At 34.3% G+C, this 19632-nt stretch overlaps 1 protein-coding gene across 1 annotated transcript in view; it reads left to right on the top strand.

Moving 5' to 3' along the window:
* Positions 1-2843: 2843 nt before the first annotated feature.
* Positions 2844-19632, top strand: part of LOC128192278 (protein furry homolog-like) — a 45739-nt gene continuing 28950 nt past the window's right edge. The window contains exons 1-3 of the mRNA XM_052864855.1: positions 2844-3055; positions 8441-8661; positions 11884-11937. Coding sequence (XP_052720815.1) covers positions 8476-8661; positions 11884-11937 — 240 coding nt within the window. The 5' untranslated portion in view covers positions 2844-3055; positions 8441-8475. The remainder of the gene's footprint in view (positions 3056-8440; positions 8662-11883; positions 11938-19632) is intronic.

The raw sequence follows: 19632 nt of genomic DNA, 5'->3' as shown, positions 1-19632 counted from the left end.
TTTTTGACTTTATAACGTTATATAAGAAAGTTTGGGTATGTTTTTTTTAAATAACTAATTTGTTGAAGAATAAAAATTAATTGTACTAAGACGTTGTTAGAGCCTTCATGAAGGGCGCTGAATACGTGTACTTTATTTCTTCAACAGTTCAATATGACGATGATTTTCAAGAATCGGTTTCAAAGAGTAGCGATTAGTTTTTTCATGCCTTCTTGGTGAACTGTTCATTTCGCTTAATGGAAACTATGGTGTTCCAATTGGGACATTTCGATCTTCGCACTTTCGCCTTTAGGTCGAGGTGCGAGAGTACGAAGTTGCGAAGGCGAAAGTGCGACGGCGAAGGAGCGAAAGTGCGAAGATGCGACGGCGAAGCGCGAAGATGCTAAGGCAAAAGTGCGAAGTTGCGAAGGCGAAAAAGCGATATTACTATCACTCCCTTGCCATCGCAACTTCGCACTCTCGCCGTCGCATCTTCGCGCTTTCGCCTTCGCCTTTTTATTACTGTGGAGCTCTCTATCGTTTAAAGACAATTTTAGCTGTATAAAAGGACATCTGCATGAGGCAGACAATGAACTTTTCTGAATTTATTTTCAACAGCTTGCGCAGATCCATAACATTTTCTATGGGGGTGGGAGTCGATGGATAATTATATTTGTCGAGGGGGGGGGGGCGGTTCCGAGACATATTTTGGAGATTTTATTATATATAATTAATAAAATTAAATTTTCCGGGGGGGGGGGGGGTGGGATCCGGACCCTCTCTCCCCCTTTACTGCATGTGTGAAGTTGTTAATATTGAACTTTCCGGGGGCGGACCCCCTCTCCCTGAGCAATGTAAGGAGTGTCGCATAATGAAATTAGAATGTTACTGTGTTTGATCCACGGTAAACAGACAGCTGGTAAGTGACAGGTACTGGAAGTGCATATGTATACATTATAGCGGACATTACATTTTATATGGAGCATATATAATGATAAGGCATGCATAGCCATGCAGCACTGGTAAATATATGTCACATAAACACATTAAAATATTTATATTTACATTCTACTGTGTTTTTCCATTAAATTCAGTGATGTTTAAATGCCTCTAAATGCAGGCACGTAGCATCGGGGGGGGGGGGGGGGGCAGGGGGGCCTGCCCCCCCCCCCCCCCCCACTTTTTGTCGCAGTAACAATTTTTTTAAAATTTACATATAAAAAAGTGAATGAACATGGAGTTGGCCCCCCCCACTTTTTTGGAATTAAGTATGTAAAAAATTGATATGAAAATAACGAAATAAGGAGTCAAATTGAAGTTTTGAAGTTAGCCCCCCCCCCCCAATCCCCCCACGGATTAGGAATTTCATGATTCGGGGAAAAACGATGCTACGTGCCTGAAATGCAACACCTATTTACCGCGTATGAATTTACGAGTAATTTACATAAGTAGTTCTCAAACAGTAATTTCTATGTTATCGGTTACAAAATGCATTTCATGAATGTTGTCAAAACACCATGCTTTTTATTTATTCAACAAAGAAGTTGACTTTATTGTTAAAAGCAACATTTCAAGAGTTATTTATCATGGATTATATTTTCATGCTCGTCGATTTCATCTCAACAGTCTATGTGAAAGCCAGTTAAACCGGTTTTACAAAACAGCTGTTCTTGCTGTTACTTATTCACTCCCTCCGTGACCTGCGCTTTATATCGATTTATTTAAGTAAACAATTGATTTCTTCAGTAAGGGAATGTAAATATAAGCATCAAATGATTTATTTTTGACGTCGTCGTGACAATAACTGCCGTCAGGTGAGAAGACAAATTATCATAACGCGCCAACGCGCGTTAATCAATTTGTCTACTCACCTGACGGCAGTTACTAACACGACGACGTCAAAAATAAATCATTCAATGCTATAACAATCGGCAATCCTCGGCTGATTCCGCTACGCTCCATACAAACTTAATGTCGAGTGCGCGAGACATCCGAGTAGTTCCGAGTGATGCTATAATAAACACAATGGCCTAGCGCATGCGTACCAATAATATCATGGATTGATCGGAAAACCTTTGCGGGTACGGTGCCTGCATCAAATTCTATGTATTCGACCGAGACTTTCTGAATACTATCAAAATAGGCGAAGGCGAAAGTGCGAAGTTGCGAAGGCGAGAGTGCGAAGTTGCGAGGGCGAAGGAGCGATAGTAGTATCGCTTCTTCGCCCTCGCACCTTCGCACTTTCGCCATCGCATCTTCGCGCTTCGCCTTCGCATCTTCGCATCTTCGCACTTTCGCTCCTTCGCCGTCGCACTCTCGCACTTTCGCCTTCGCAACTTCGCACTCGCATCTTCGTCCTAAAGGCGAAAGTGCGAAGGTCAAAGTGGCCCCATCAGAAAACCATAGGAAACAGTTAGACAGATAGGAAAGAAAGGAATCGACACATTCTGCAAATAAATGTATATTTATTTGCAGAATGTGTCGATTCCTTTCTTTGTATTCATTTTGAAAATGAAACAAAATTACTTGTATAAGTTATTTTGTTTCATTTTCAAAATGTTGATTGAAAACAGTAATTGCTTTTATAATCTAATATTGATTTCAGTGAAAGGAAAAAAAACTTCTATTAAACCGCGGTCCCTAAGCTTAGTGAATGAAAGCCTGTATATACATGTATTTTAATGAAATACTGGTTAAATATATCTTGGTTTTAAAGAAACGACGATAAATCTGTATAACCTTTGAATAACACCATCAGAGTACATCCACTGACTGAATGAAAAAATGTTGGTTTAATTCATCTCGGGATCGTAATACATATTCAATCTAGGCTAGTTTCTTTCTTATTCTTTTATTAAAAAAACAATTTTTGGTAGATCAGAGAAACTTTCGTTTGTCTAGCTTTTACACATTTGAGTAGGCATAGGGTTTGATAAATCATTATTGATGATGACGATCTGTGTTTCTTTTAGTATTTTTGCGGCATTTAGGATAACCAGTTAACCGGAAATGAAAAGAAAATGAAAACATCAGTCTGATCAGATTATGGAAGTGGAACATGGAATAAAGACATTTCGTGAGTATTTTGTTAAACGACGACTTTGCATTTCATGCTTTCTATACCCCAATATTTGCAATATCTAAAGCACATCAAAATGCAGTAGACATTTACTGAAGTTAGAAAAAGTTTTAGAGAAATCCGTATTTCTCACTCCCTGAGTCTTTGAAACATTCATGATCAAAACTGATAACCGATTTGCCAGTCTGCTTCTTCTGTTAATATGTTTTACGGTGCGACCGTTGGGGCGAGCACAGCATGTGATCAAACAATGAATTATAATAAATTAATAAAATAAAATTAACAACGTGAAATTTGAATGCCAAAAAATAAAACATACCTATTTTTCAGTAAATTTTCATTATTCATAGTTTATAAGATTTGTTATAATTTATTTATTTATATGTAGAACAATAGTTTAATCTCAGATACAATGTTGTTAAATAATAAAGATTTTAATATATAAATATTCATTGCACTGCATCTCCTTTTTTAAAGTGATTGTGATTATGATTGATTGATCGATTTCCCCCTTTTTTTTGCAGTAGACATTTTTTCTTAAACTTACATATAAAACTTGACTCATCGTAGAGCTCCCCCCATGCTAAATTTTTTTTCATTTTTGTCAATTTATACATAGAATATCGACTTACCATGGATTTGCCCCTCCACTTAAAAAAAAATAATTAATGTTTAATTTTATTTTTAATTTACGCTTAAAAATATTTGCTCATCATGTCAAAAGAACATGGTGTTGTCCCCCCCCCCCCCCTCCCCATGTAATAAATGGAAGTGAAAATAAAGAAACCATTGAACTGCTAAAGAGCTGAAGGATTAGAATTTTCACGATTTATTTTTCTTTTGCTTGCAAAGATTTTTTGGATGAGGCTGCCATCCACCCACCCACCCCCTTTAAAAAAGGGCGCTGCTACGTATAACGTTACGTTTCAGGAAATTACCGTGATTATAGTGAATAAAATATTTGTGAGCATTCATCCAAATTAGTGCAATTTACAACTGTTTCCTGTATCTGAAGAAATGTCCTTATTCGTCAGCTGTTCTTTATCTTAGCCTTTGCAAGATTTTAAGAGGATTTTGGTCATTTCAGCAGATTTACAATAACTTCAATTAGAGTAATTTCCCCTTATCAGTGCTTATTGTGACGTCAAAGCTGACGTTGGTTAAGTGTCGTCTTACTCTTTAAAACTCCCCTGAGAAATAAAAGTATGCGAAGTATACTGTTTTATTTACTTAAAAAGCATGATGTTCTTAAAATTACACATCTTATAAGCTTTTCAAAGGTTTTACTTTGATTCTTGGGAGAACGTGATGTTGGAACGTGAGGTTGGAAACCATTGGTACTATGAATTGTGGGTCAAAATTTACTGACTCCGAAAAAATATATCGGATCAATGTGTAAACGTTTGTGACGTCACACGATTATTTTTGATTGAAAGTGGACTGAGGTGAACTTTAGAGGTAACATTGACTGTATGTCGCTTACATCGTTATTGTTTTTACTGTCTAAATTTGTCTTGCTGATTCTCGTGAGAGTGTGAAGTGATAAAAATTGCCATGATTACAGGGAACTACTGGGACGATTAAAACGATGCATTACTGGTCCGATTTACTGACGCCAAAAAAATCCGTTGAATGAATGTGCAACTAGTCCGAATTTTCTATTCACACACGCCTTGCCGGTAGAGCTCGCTTCGCGCCGGCACTGCGCGCCGGCGAGCTGCGCTCGCTATTACGGAAATAGTGTAGAGTTTGGCACACAGTCCTGAAAGGATTCACTCTTAGACAGGTTGGGACCAATCGCCCAAATGGGATATAAAAGCCTAAATGAGATATAAATTTGAACAGCAAAAAATAGAAGAGAGAAATTTATTTTGCTAAAAGTATGGTAAATCTGCATTAAAATAGATGACATTTAACAACTTTTTCTATAACCGTACTACAGTGAAGTCGCAAATAGCGAATTGTCCTAATTAACGAATTACTTTCAGATAAACAATTCTGTAATTTTCTGATCAAGGTCCAATACTTAGCTTAACCAATCCTGTCTTGTAAAGTTTTTCTTGTTTGAATTATTTATAATGAAAAATATTAAAAATTAACATGTTTTATGTCGTAATTTTAAAACAATAATGAACAAGCTTTTTGAAGATGCAGACTAATTGCGTGTGTGCACTTTTTGGTTGAGCTCTGGTGTAAACGGTACATTGCATGTACCGTATTTTCCCGACGACTCGTCGATGCGGACGACTCGTCGAATTGCCCGTTTTTCGCCAAAATTTTAACAAAATCCTTCGATACGTCGATCTCAGACCATACGTCGATCTTATCACTTCAAAATGGCCTATAAAACTGCAGTAACATTATCAGTGTATGATGCCACGATGTCACCGATATTGCTACCAATTATTATTAATGATTAGCATTTAAACAATTACGCTTTATACTTATGCATCAAATTTTCAAATACCGGCAACTTATACAAAGTCGCTTGCATTTTAAACAAATCCCGATATCACGTGTTATACTAAACTTACTTTGTCAGAAATATTTTATTCCCAAGCATTAAAATAAGTATCCACTCTGACTATCGCCAGTGTATTCGCCATTACGTAACCAGCCACCTGTTGACTCGGCGCGTGGTCAGTGTTTGTTTAACAATTTCCGGTGTCACAGGCATGCACCTGTCTCGTGTCGGACTTCAAAGGGGGATCTCAAGTGCAGAAAGCTTAGCAATTACTATGATTTGATGAAACTTGTTTACTTTGTATCCAGTAATGCAGTTACACGCTATTGTTTTACATAGACACTGTTAGAAATAGATCGATCATTTGTACGACTTGATAATGACGATATACGACATACATACGTTTCCTAAAAAAATTATCTAACTATAATCAAAGAATTGGACAATAATTAATCAATGAACTATAATCACTCTTATAACGGTACTCTTTATATACACAGGGAGAGAAATTGCGGTAAAGATCTCAGCCTTAGGGCAAGATTATTAACACAACCGGTGTTTGCCTATTGTATAAACAGTGGTATTGATAATTGCCGATTACGTATTTTAAGATTGAATTTGACCATTAAATATTTCTGATTTATACTTTCAACTAACAACATTTTACAAATAAAATAATTAAATTTAAAAAAAACATCCCCCGAACCTACTGCAATATTTTCTTCCATTCAAACTTGGTTTCAATTTTACTGCGCAATGTTATCTTCCTACTAGTGATACATAGAACCATGTGACGATGTGTTTATAAAAACGGAACGGTAAAACTTTTAATTGATTAAAGACAATGTAACATTTTTTAATTACTGTTGTTATTATTATGTATTAAAGTGTTGACAGATGAGTGAAAATGATAATTATTAAAGATGAACAGTGAATTCAACAACGTAATTTTTAATCACAGAGCCAACTCAAGATGATTAAAACCAAGATTTTTAATGCTATTTTTAAAAAATTTCTGACATCGAGCCTACGACAAGTCGAACAAGACGATAAGTCGGGTGCTCTGCTTCAGAGGAAAAAAATACCGACTAATCGTCGGAAAAATACGGTAAGAATACTTGGTACAGATGTTTAATAAAATTTTCTGTATACAAGCATTAAAAGCGTCAAACAATTTCTTAATCAGAGAAAAATTATATTATGAACATTTTTGGGAGGGGGCCAAAAAGGGCCCTTACCCTATCTTGTTCTTTTTGTTAAGCAATAGAAACCATGAAGTGCAAGTCATTTAATGTTATGGTTAACAGCGTCCAGGAGCTGGAGAAAAATTTTTTTACTGTTAGTAATATTAAAGCAATATGAGCTGTATTTTTTAGAATTTTATTTTGCTGTAAAAACCTGCTACTATGGTAAGTCTGCATAAAACTTAAATTTTTATGATAAATAAGGTTTGAAAAAATCATTAATTTCTGTTAGAGGAAAGATATCTCTTCTAGGGAACATAAAGCAAATTAATTTTTGTACAGGACGACAATAATTCAATTTCGCTCCAATTAAGGTTCCTTAACGGCCCTTTTCACAAAAATTTGGCAAAAAGAAATTCAAAAACCATGATATTATTGTCATTTAAGTAGAAAATAACATTTTCGTTTAAAAAAATTTTTCATGAAAATTGCAGCTCATATTGCTTTAATGTTAAGTATTGTGTATAGCAAGCACCAGTGTATAATGCACACCCCTAAAGTTGAGTGTAAAATCATAATGCTGAAAAAAACCCAGCTGTTTTTATTTATGATATGCACCCAAAAAACACAGAAATTTTCATTCAAGATTTTTAAAAAATCACTGATGTCAATGCATTAAAAAAACTCGTAATGTTTTCCAAGCGCTTGAAAGTGTTGATGTCTGCAGATCAAATCCAAAACAACCACAAAATAATGACTTAAATAATTGATGATTAGTCCAATTCTTGGATATTTGTTATATAAACATTGTGAAGAAATGTTTGTAAGTTGTATATCATTATTATCAAGTTGTAAAAATGATTGATGTAATTTTAATTGTGTCTCTGCAAAGCAGTAACATTTTACTGCATAACATGACATTAAGTAAATAAGTTTACTCAAATCATAATCATTGCTAATCTTCCTGCACTTTGAAGTCCGACACGAAACAGGTGCATGCTACTGACACCAGAAATTGTTTTAAAAACAAACATTGACCATGCGTCCAGTCAACAGGTAGCTGATTACATAATGCAAGAAACAGTGAACTGGGTGGATAAATATTTTAATTCATGGAAATTAAATTAAGAATAAGGTATTTCTGCTAAAATAAATAGAGTCTGCACTCATTCAACTTGCATAACACGTGATATTGGCAGTCATACCTCTGCGGTTTCCAGGAACACACTCTGAAACAATGGAGTAAAATTTTTTCCTATGTAAAACATGAACCCCCCCCCCCCCACTTTTGCTCCAATTTAGTTAAAAAAAAAAAGGTGTGTTTTGCTGATATACCCGAGACTTTAGGGTAGTACCCAACTCAACTTAAATTCTTCACTGATTTTCTTATGTATATGTGTTACTATTAACCTAAGCCTCACTTCGCAATGCAGGCTTTTCCTGCCTTTTGCAGCACTTGGTATACTAGATAGAAATTTAGCAAACCAATGAAAGTGCAAAGTTGTACATGAAGGTTGCAACAACAAAACAGATTAATTAATGAGATTCTGAAATAACTCCTGTTTATTTTTATTCTTGTACATAATTATAAATATAAGTTAGACACAAGATATTGATTAATATTTTATTGTGAACATATTAGTAAGAAAAAAACTAGCCTCAAAATAAAAGTGATTTGAATTATGAAAATATCTTTTCCTAAAACATTACCAACAAATAAGGTATCTTTTATAGACTAAAAACAAGACTGTGCCTGTAGTCCTTCCATCATGGAGAGGAAAGACAGTCATGAGAACGGTCATGTCCATGTGATCAGGTTTCCATGGAGACGGGAGCATAGCAGAAGTGTGGAAGTAGACCCTGTCAAGCCAGGGGAGTTCACCCTGCAGACTCTGTTCTTACAGTTCTGTTCCATTGCTGAGAAGAAGGTGGAGCAGGTGGTGGCTGAGCCCCTGGTAGGTCATGCTTCATTCAACTGATATACTGTAGTTACTGAGCCCCTGGTAGGTCATGCTTCACTCAACTGATATACTGTAGTTACTGAGCCCATGGTAGGTCATGCTTCACTCAACTGATATACTGTAGTTACTGAGCCCATGGTAGGTCATGAGCCCCTGGTAGGTCATGCTTCACTCAACTGATATACTGTAGTTATTGAGCCCCTGGTAGGTCATGCTTCACTCAACTGATATGCTGTAGTTACTGAGCCTTTGGTAGGTCATGCTTCACTCAACTGATAGCTGCAGAATTGTAGCTCTGCGGGAAAAAAAATATTGACAGACCGGAGGGCTACAGGGCCACCCATTGAAAAAATTGTTTATTTATTGCGCAGAAAAATGTGCGCTAGTTTTCGACTGATTTACCTTATTTATACGCAAATTCTGTGAAAACAATTAGTACCATTAAATTCTTCATGCAATTTACTACTGATATCGTCTGTTCACTTGCCTCGGATATTCTTTTCAACACCATCACCAGTCCCGTAAATTCATGTGGTGCACTTTGTTTACATGTAAAAATGGCGACTCTCGATCTTGATGTAAATTCAACATACTTGATTTTCCGAGGTCGGTAGCGTGTTTCGTTGAAAGTCTGAGGCAAATAAAGAGGTGATAACAGTAGTAAATTGCATGAAGAACTGAGTCCCTGGTAGGTCATGCTTAATTCAACTGATATACTGTAGTTACTGAGCCCCTGGTAGGTCATGCTTCACTCAACTGGTATACTGTAGTTACTGAGCCCCAGGTAGGTCATGGTTCACTCAACTGATATACAGTGGGGCCTCAGATATCCGGACGCCAGATAACCGGACGCTTCAGTTTACTGACGATTTTATTTGGGAACAGATTTTTCTATACGTTATTTTGTCTCATTTATCCGGAATTCCGCGTTCCGGATCCGGACGGTCTGTTTTTACCACAAAACACTGATTTACTACTAATCTTGCTTCATTTAACCGGACGGTAAAATTTGATGATACCCTACTCTGTACAAAAGATTACCCCTGTCAATTAAGTTTCACGCCTTTTTTTTTGGACACAAAGAATTTAGCTAGATTCGGTTGTCATTGTTGTCCGATTAATATTTCATGACAAAATAATAAAATAAAGCAAAGTTCTTCTAAAAGCGTTCATATCAACAGACAACTCTAGCATGTGCTGCTATATGGTATGAAAGGCCAATAAACCTAGTATCAACACTGGGAGCCATTGTATACAAATACATTATCATTCATGACAACAATAGACACATTTCAGATATCCGGACGCTTCACCTATCCGGACGATTGGACTTGGGAACGAAAGCGTCCGGATAACTGAGGCTCCACTGTACTGTATTAACTGAGCCCCTGGTAGGTCATGCTTCAGTCAACTGATGAACTGTAGTTACTGAGCCCATGGTAGGTCATGCTTCAGTCAACTGATGAACTGTAGTTACTGAGCCCCTGGTAGGTCATGCTTCACTCAAATGATATACTGTAGTTACTGAGCCCCTGGTAGGCCATGCTTCACTCAGCTGATATACTGGAGTAACTGAGCCCTTGTTAGGTCATGTTTCACTCAACTGATGCACTGTAAATTCCTTATATTAGGCAAATACAATGTACTTTATTCCACGATTTTGCTGTTTTGTAACAAATGTTGAGAAATGAAATCCTGAGTGCAGAACTTTTTAATCGTTATTTCTTATAATCCTCAACCCTTAAAAAATTATGGCAAGATTTTAAAATGGGAAGGGCGCTTCTCGTGATTTTACGCGAATTTTAATTCTTCATGTTTAATTAGGAATCTACAGTACTGTAGATTTCTAACTGAGTTAAAAGAATAAATATTCATGCAAAATTGGGAGAGGCACCTTTAAAAATTCAGAGTCTTACAATTTTATTTTTTTACAATTTGATACAAATGGCAGAATCACAGAATGAAGTACATATGTAATATCAGGCTTTAGGAATCTACAGTTCGCTTTTACTGATAGAATTCAAGTTCATTAGTGTTCAAGTGAAGTTGATACAATAAATTTCAGAATGGTATCAAATTCATAAGATTTCAAGATATGATCAAGGAGAATGAATATAATTGTATGACCAATTGGGTCAAATCAAAATGTACCAAGTATGTACATGTACATTCTGTAATTGTGGAAATTTTGGCTCAAAAGATCAAATTGTGTAACTAAATGTACATGTATTTACCACAAAATTGATTGATTTATATTTCATTGACTTGGGAAAATAAATTCACCTTACTTTGTTTTAATTTTAGATTTATACCAATTACAAAGGACTATATATGGTTTGAGCCTAAAATGGCCCCCTAAAATGAACATTGTCATTTTACTGTAATTCTTTGTTTTATTTGTACAAATATACATTTGAAGTTTTTTCATAATTTTCATTTCGATTTTAGTGCCCACAATTTAAAAATATTACATCATAAAGTTTACCTTTTCCCGCCATTTTCGCATTTTTAGCATAAAACGGCTTGTTTTGAGGCAGTTTTTCTTTAAGGAAACATTGAGCGACTACTTGAACAAACAAAATATTTTCACAAAAGATGTATCTTTCCAATACTTATAAGTGACAGAAAGTTCGTTCTTGTTCAAAGAGTCGCTCTATATTTCCCATTCGAAAAAAGATAAGAAAAATGTCAATTTTTGGTTGATTTTGATTGAATTATAAAAATAGCGTCACTTCTGACGTCATATACTGCCAGTGAGTGCATAGAAATCTAATAAATAGGTGAAAAACATATTTCATGTCAACTCTTTTATAAAATAACACAACAAATTAATGTACCTGAATCATTTTAAAAGTAGCGAATTTTGGGGTCCAAATTTGACTCATATCATATATAGTTCTTTATCATAAGAGACATATCTAGGTTTAGAGCTAGAACTTGTTACATACAAATTGATGATAATATTATCATTAAAAATAAAAACATTTTTTTTTGTTCATGTTTTCTAAAAATATTCTCTGTACTATACACGATCTTTAGCTCTATATTTATAAACACAGTCAGGGTACTTATACTTTCAACTTCTGCAGTCAGGGTGCTCAACTATGCACAGTTTATTTAGTAACAGACATTCTTTTATCTGTACAAGTGGATATTATTGTCTTTAATTCACAACTCCTTCAATCATTATTGACTGCTCACTTGCCCTTTTTACAGGAGAAGCCCTTGGCAAAGTCTTTACAGAGAGGGGAGGACTCCCAATTTGATCAAGTAAGTTAGATTTGTTATATTATAGGAACTGTAAACCAACTATTATTCGTGACAACTTTTTTTTTGGTGATTTACTCGAGATGAACTGGTTCACGGTGACTAATTTTTGCAACAAGCTTTATCCACACCTGTTTTCTTTGTTATTACAACTATGTGGCAAATACTGGTCCGCGGAAAGATATGCACGGCAATGAGGCTCTCACGAACCTTGCGAAAATTTCTCACACATTAATGAAAGTTGGTTTGCAGTATGCGCTATATAGAAATGTTAATGATGTGGTCAAAGAGGGGGTCAGTGAAAAAAAGTATAATATATAGCAAAATTACTTTTCATGCAAAGATGCTGCTTAGTTATGCAATGGTGCTGCTTTCAGAGATTGTGATGTTTGATAAATGTTTGTTGTGATATGAATAGATAATGTAGGCATGTTACTTTGGTTTAAAAAGAAGTAAAGAGGTTAGGTACACTCTATTATATTTCTTTTTATTACTTCACAGAAGTTTTTATGGTAGTCAGTTGAACATATCAAATTACAAGTACTGTATCTAATTATCTTACATGAATATTTGACAAACTTAAGTATTTCCTTTAGAACAGGGTTAAGAAGGAGATGAAAAATGAAAAAAGTCCTCACAAACATATTTAAATTTTTTTGTTTAATTTGTTTTACTGGGACTGCTGAAATGCAAAAGCAACTATTTATTTGAAAAATGCAGATCTCAAATAAATGTATTACCAATATCTTCTGTACGGAGAAATTGACATTTTACTTTTGTGTGAGTGCATACAAATTAATATTTCCTTTCATCTTGATGCCACTTTTACATATATGTTCAAAGGAGTCTAAATATGGCCAGATCATCTAGCCCTTTTAAGATTTAAATATTACATGCAATTAATTGTATGCAGGCGAAGTGAATTGTTGTTGTCCCTACATATATGACAATATAGAGTGTTTGAATGATTGGAGATTTTAATGAGATAACTGTATATGTTTTACTTTATCGATAAATAAAATTACTTATTCCTAAAAAATTTTTATAATCTTAATTCTTTCCTGTTATTGCGGAATTTCTGGGCTCAGGATCATGAAGCAATTTTAGACTTTAGTCAGAATTTCAGTCAGTCGTAAAATGATTGTTTAATTATTATAATTTGGCGATTTAAATTTGTAGTTAACAATTTTATATCAAGACACTTTTAAAAGCTTTTAACTTTTGTCATTGTTTTCAATCAGGAAATCTAAGAACTCTTAAATCTCATTTAAGGCAAGGATACATCAAGACACGTACTGTTCAATATTTGAATGAAGTCTAAGATTGCTTCATGATATTGGAGCCTGGTGATTAATTTATCACAAACAACTTTATTTTACAATATTTGAAGGATGAGAAGTTTTACAATTACATGGTAGGCTAAGTAAATTAAGCTTGGTCACATTGGTAAATTCAATTTTTTGGCTTTGAAATAGAATATGTTTGATTGCCCTAAGAAATTCTGTTGTGTGATCTAAGTGATCTTCTGGTTAAGTTTCAAATGTATAAGAATTTTATGGGACAGTTAAATGTTTTTGGCTTCACTCAACTTTATTTGATAAATCTAGATTACCCATTTCATGCTGGCTTCAATTGTAAACTAGATTCCTTATTAAACTAGAGGAATTAATATCAATATCCGCGTAAAATCAGGAGAAGGCCATCTAGCGGATTTTAAAATCTCCATTTTATTTTTTTGACAGATGTAAACTAAATGAAACTATGATAAAACTTAGATTTTCTTGACTTTATATTCTTGCTATTTGGTGCAAAATAGTTGAAGCACGAAACTAAGTACTCACGTAAATTAAGGAATCTGCAGTAGTGTATTTATTGTTTAATACAAAATACACATTCATCTTTATTAAAAGATATTGAGTAGCCTGTAGCTTTCTAAAAAGCCATTATTTTTTCTTGCATTTAATGTTATTTTTATATGCAATTCAACAAAACATTACTAATTTCTGAAACAGTTTTTAATTGATCATTCATGGGTAAGGATAAAATTGCTAACAAAGGAAATTTATCTGAACTAATTATCCTACATTGTGTCTATGCCTGTTATCATTGTTGTGTGATGATTTTGCAACTTTAACTTTAATTAACTGATTTTATTTTCATTCCTTCTTCTAAATCAATACAGTTTTATTTTTAACAAAGTTCATACATTGAATTTTCGTTTTCTTTTTGTGATCAGATCATATTTGCAATTATTCAATACATTTATTTACAAAGCCTACTTTTCTTTATGTAGATGTAGTTTTCTTAAGCTTTGAAAATTTTTCATTTATGCATGAAAAGCTAATATTTTAGTTCAAACTAAAGTAGGTATTTCATCATTTGTCAACAATACATTAATTAAATATTTATTTTGTGTATTGACTTTATACATAAACTATCAGCACAATAAGTGCATTTTGTTTTGTAATGTAATCACCTTTATTGAACATAATGGTCATACTGAGAAGCAATAATAGAATTGAAGTATATTTTGGTTCAAACTCCATTTACACATATTCATTAACTAATTGATTGAAAAATAGCATAAGGAGAAGGAACTCTTTAAGGTGCTCAAGCCCCCCCCCCCCCACCCCAAATTTTCAAACAGTGTGTAGCTCACCTGAGCTGAAAGCTCAAGTGAGCTATTCTGATCACATTTTGTCTGTCGTCCATCTGTCTGTCTGTCTGTCCATCCGTCTGTCCGTCTGTCTGTAAACTTTTCACATTTTCAACATCTTCTCAAGAACCACTGGGCCAATTTCAACCAAACTTGGCACAAAGCATCCTTAGCCTAAGGGGATTTAAATTTGTGAAAATTAAGGATCAAGCCCTTTTTCAAAGGGAGATAATTAGGAATTTATGAAAATTTTCGAGAAATTTTCAAAAATCTTCTTCTCATGAACCATATAACCAGGAAAGCTGAAACTTGTGTGGAAGCATCATCAGGTAGTGTAGATTCTAATTTGTGAAAATCATGACCCTCGGGGGTAGGGTGGGGCCACAATGGGGGGTCGAAGTTTTATATAGGAATATACAGAGTAAATCTTTGAAAATCTTCTACTCATGAACCATAAGACCAGGAAAGCTGAAACTTGTGTGGAAGCATCCTCAGGTAGTGTTGATTCAAAGTTTTGAAAATCATGACCCCCGGAGGTAGGGTGGGGCCACAATATGGGGTCGAAATTTTACATAGGAATATACAGAGTAAATCTTTAAAAATCTTCTTCTCAGAAACTAATCAGTCAGGAAAGCTGAAACTTGTGTGGAAGCATCCTCAGGTAGTGTAAATTCAAAGTTGTGAAAATCATGATCCCCAGGGGTAGGGTGGGGCCACAATGGGGGGTCAAAGTTTAACAAAGGAATATATATGGTAAATCTTTAAAAATCTTCTTCTCAGAAACTAATCAGCCAGATGATTCTTTATAATTGTTAAAACTTTGGCCCCAGGACAATTCTTTGGCCTCACAAGAAGGTTCAGAGTTTATGTACATTTATATCCCATATATAAACAATTGTTAAGGATCTTTTTGAGAACTGCAATACTCAACATATGATATGACTATAAAATCATCCTGTTATAAAAGATGATTATAAACATAAGAATATCCAGGGGAAAAATGGATTTTATTTATACAGGATCAACATGTATTATTGTACATTGTCCAGATAGTTTGTATTATGACTCCATTAAGCTGATTTTATCATACCTATTGTTCCTCAGGTGAGCGATGTGGCCCATGGGCCTCTTGTTTGTCAAAAATTTCTCAGCAACTATTCATTGCAGATGCTTGAAATTGAATCACACTATTTGTTTATGCATGCCATATTGTGAGATGTATTTTTGTACCAATCAGATGTCAATTTCCTGTTAAATGATGACTTTGCATATTTTGCATATTCACATCAGAGCGGGGGTTTACTAGTGAGCATTGGCTCACAGATATCTTGTTTTTAATCTTTCTTCAGAAAAAAAGACATAAAAGCTGAGACTCAAATGATATTTATCTAAACAATAAGATTATCAGTGAGTTATAAATTTTTTTTAGTGATATGATCACTACCGTCTTAGCCTGTATGACCCACAGAGCCTTGTATTGTAAGCATTGTAATGTATAATTCTCTCTGATATATATCCATAGAAAGTAAAGTGAGTAGGGTACATAGATTATTGCTACTCTTCATTGCTTATTTTCCAATTCTACTTACCATAATTGAAAGGTTGCTATTCAAATGCCTGGTATTTAAAATCTAAAGCCTTCTGATCGATCACAAAATAATTCACAATAGTTAACTTCAAAAGTATTAAAAAAAATCATTTAAGAATGTAAACATTAAACATTATAGTTATTTGAATATAAGTTTTTATACCTTAACACTGCTTAATTAAGAATACATTTGAAGACAGTTTAAAAAGTTTATGAAATGTGTATATTCAAACATAGACAAATTGATTTAAAGTGGTTAAATAGTGAGCCAATTTTTTAAAAGCTGTATAAACATTCTTGGATTTCTTGAGAATTTTTCATAGTGCATTTCTGACCATTACATGTGTACTATAGTTTACAACATGTTATTGAAATTGCTTATTTTTAGCTCACCTGAGCGAAAAGCTCAAGTGAGTTTTTCTAATCATTTTGATTACTGGGCTAATTTCAACCAAACTTGGCAGAAAGCACTTTTAGGAAAAGGAAATTCAAATTTTTTAAAATTAATGATCTTTCTTTTTGAGTCGGCTCGCAAGTCCTTGTTATCATAGTCGTTTCTGCGAAAATTTTGAACTACATTATTCATGTGTGAAAGAAAATAGTGAATGCATTAACAGCTTTTGTTTGCGTGATTGCCAATTTAAAAAGGTTAAACAATCTCATTTTTATTTACACATATATTTTTAAAGTTTTTCTTGATGTTTAAAGCATACCTGTTAACCTTTCAAAGCTGCTATGTGGGAGAATCTCCCCCTTACCAACTTGGCTAAGGGGGAGATTTTGCGTAAACGACGTTTTTTCACGTGAAATGCAAATATATATTAAAAATACTGTTAGATACCTTATTTTACCATTGTTATTAATGCATTTGCAATCATTTTAAATTTTATTATTTCTATGACTACCAGTGTGCAATTACAACTTGTGTTGCTGTACATGTTCAGAAAACTATTATTTTGTTTGCATGGTACAATACAAGAAGTCAATAGTGCCACTTTTTATATTAAGTCTTCTTATTGTTCAGTATTGAACCATCACTGCATGCTGACATCTAGGGTAAACACAGAAAATTCATTTTGCGTATTTTGAATTTGCAGTGAAACCCAGTTAATAAAATACCAGTAAATAATATTCATTAAGATTATTTTTTGCCTTATATATAGGATAGATTTTTAATTCACAAAACAACATTTATTTCTCCAGTATCTTTAAAAATGATCTCTGTTGTAATGTCTATAGCATCCCTGTAATTCATAGTACCGGTACTATAAACTTTAAAAACTCCTGTGAAATGCTTTTATACTTTTTCCTCGAGCTTCACTTTTATCGGTAGCTTGTATAAACACTCAAACTCACTTTGATTTTTACCGACTGTGCTGGCCAGACAGAATTAGTCACGACTCACTGCACGTGGCTTGGGTGCTTTACCTGTGCACCTGTTAAGTGACACCACTGGCTGTGTATTGTTTTCTTAAGTGTTACAGAGTAAAATCAAGATGTTTTAAGCTTTTGCTTATTTTTTGTATAAGGCCTACACATAACTAAATACGTAACTGATTTAAGTCAAAACCGGAAGTAATCGTAAAAAGTAAACTGGACTATAACATGTCATACTATGATCACGGTAGACAGTACTTGGATGGATTTTGATATATTCAAGCTACACAACAGCTTTTTGAGCTCAAAATCAGAGAAAAACCCGCAGTGGTTGTTGAAATTTGCATGTAAAGATTCAGAATTTTTTTTTGGGGGGGGGGGGGGGGTATGGGGGAGACAAATGCGATTGCGGGAGAAATTTGTCTCCCGCGCGGGAGATAGGTTGGATGCGGGAGATCTTAGATTTTTAGGCTGTTTTGCGGGAGTCTCCCGCGCAATGCGGGAGGGTTAACAGGTATGTTAAAGAATAAAACAAATCAAAGTAGTCTTTGTTCAATAGCTGCCCATGAATTCGACAACTTACACAGGGCAAACCTTGCTCGTATAATGAACATAACTGTTTGAGAAGTTCCTAATGGAGATGTGCATAAAATCTATTTTTGGGGGTTGATTTTAATCAACTCTCCTATGCAGTTACTCTGGCAAACCGAAACTGAAAAAGTGTTTGGACCTTAGCACAAATCATCACCGCTGACATGAGTTAGTTCTTTAAAATAATCGATAAATTCGATGTTATGTACGCTGAAGCATTTTTTTTTAAAGGAAACGTATTCATATATACCTAAGAAATAGTCAGATTTAGAATAGTACGAACAATTTAGAAGTTTTTTGCAGTCGTATGTATTCCTACGCCAGAGTTCAATATAGTCTCGTTCAACCATCGGCTGTCTCCGTTCATCTCCGACAAGCAGAGAGTCAGTCTATATTTAGAGGTCGCATCATCAAGCTATCACGTGACCTGGTATCTCTTACTTGTAGGAAATTAACGGAGACAGCCGAGCATCTGGTTGAACGAGACTAGAGTTCATTTTTGGTTGGACCCATACACTTTTTGAAATATTTCGAATACCGATACATACATGTAGTTTGATGAAATCAATTTTATTTTTAAATATTACACAACATGATTCATACAAGGTTTTCTCGAAATTCTTGTCGGAAAAGTCCGATCGAGAATCCATATTAAAAAAATGTGCGTAATTCAAATAGAGATTATAAACTACTTGCCAAGCAAAATGACATATCGTTGATTTTAAGATAAATAATAATCGATAAAATCAACTCCCGTTAGTACTTCAGTACTTTGATTAGAAAAACTCTGTTTGTTTTTCAATTGAGCTCACAAGGTGAGAAGACCCTTGTTTTCATCGGATCTCTTGGAGTGGATTTTTAGCACAAACGTGAAATGATAATGTGCAATATAATGCAAATAGTTCTTATTTCTTCGTCATTGAAATATACTGGTCCTTTGTCTCAAATGAATCAAGTTATATGATACAATATCATATGTTGATATCATTTAATATCATCGTGATAGTTTGTCTTTTGATATGATATTTTTTTAATGGTATGATAATGTATCATATGTTGTATGATTACCTATGTTTATCTTCATATTGAATGAGGTTTTTAACCGGGTTTTCCGAAGGAAAAATCCGGTTATTAAAATGGTGAAAATGGCGGGCGGGCGGCTGCCAAAAGGGTACCCTCATTGTACGGATAAATCCTCCTACAGTTTTCAAGATAGGAAGTTGTTCTTTTGCAGATCAATTGTACATATATCAGAGGTGTGCATATTGCTAGGATTTTGATTTCTGATAATTTATGAAAAAAATACCAGCTTTTGAACTTAGTCATTTTTTGGCAAAATATTGCATATAGGGTACCCTCATTGTACAGATAACTCCTCCTACAGTTTTCAAGATAGGAAGTTGTTTTTTGCAGATCAATTGTACATATATCAGAGGTGTGCATATTGCTAGGATTTTGATTTCTGATAATTTATGAAAAAAATACC

The sequence above is a fragment of the Crassostrea angulata genome, chromosome 7 (assembly GCF_025612915.1).
Source record: "Crassostrea angulata isolate pt1a10 chromosome 7, ASM2561291v2, whole genome shotgun sequence".
Taxonomy (NCBI): Eukaryota; Metazoa; Mollusca; class Bivalvia; order Ostreida; family Ostreidae; genus Magallana; species Magallana angulata.
Note: the sequence above shows the minus strand (reverse complement) of the source record. Positions and strands in the feature narration are given on the sequence as shown.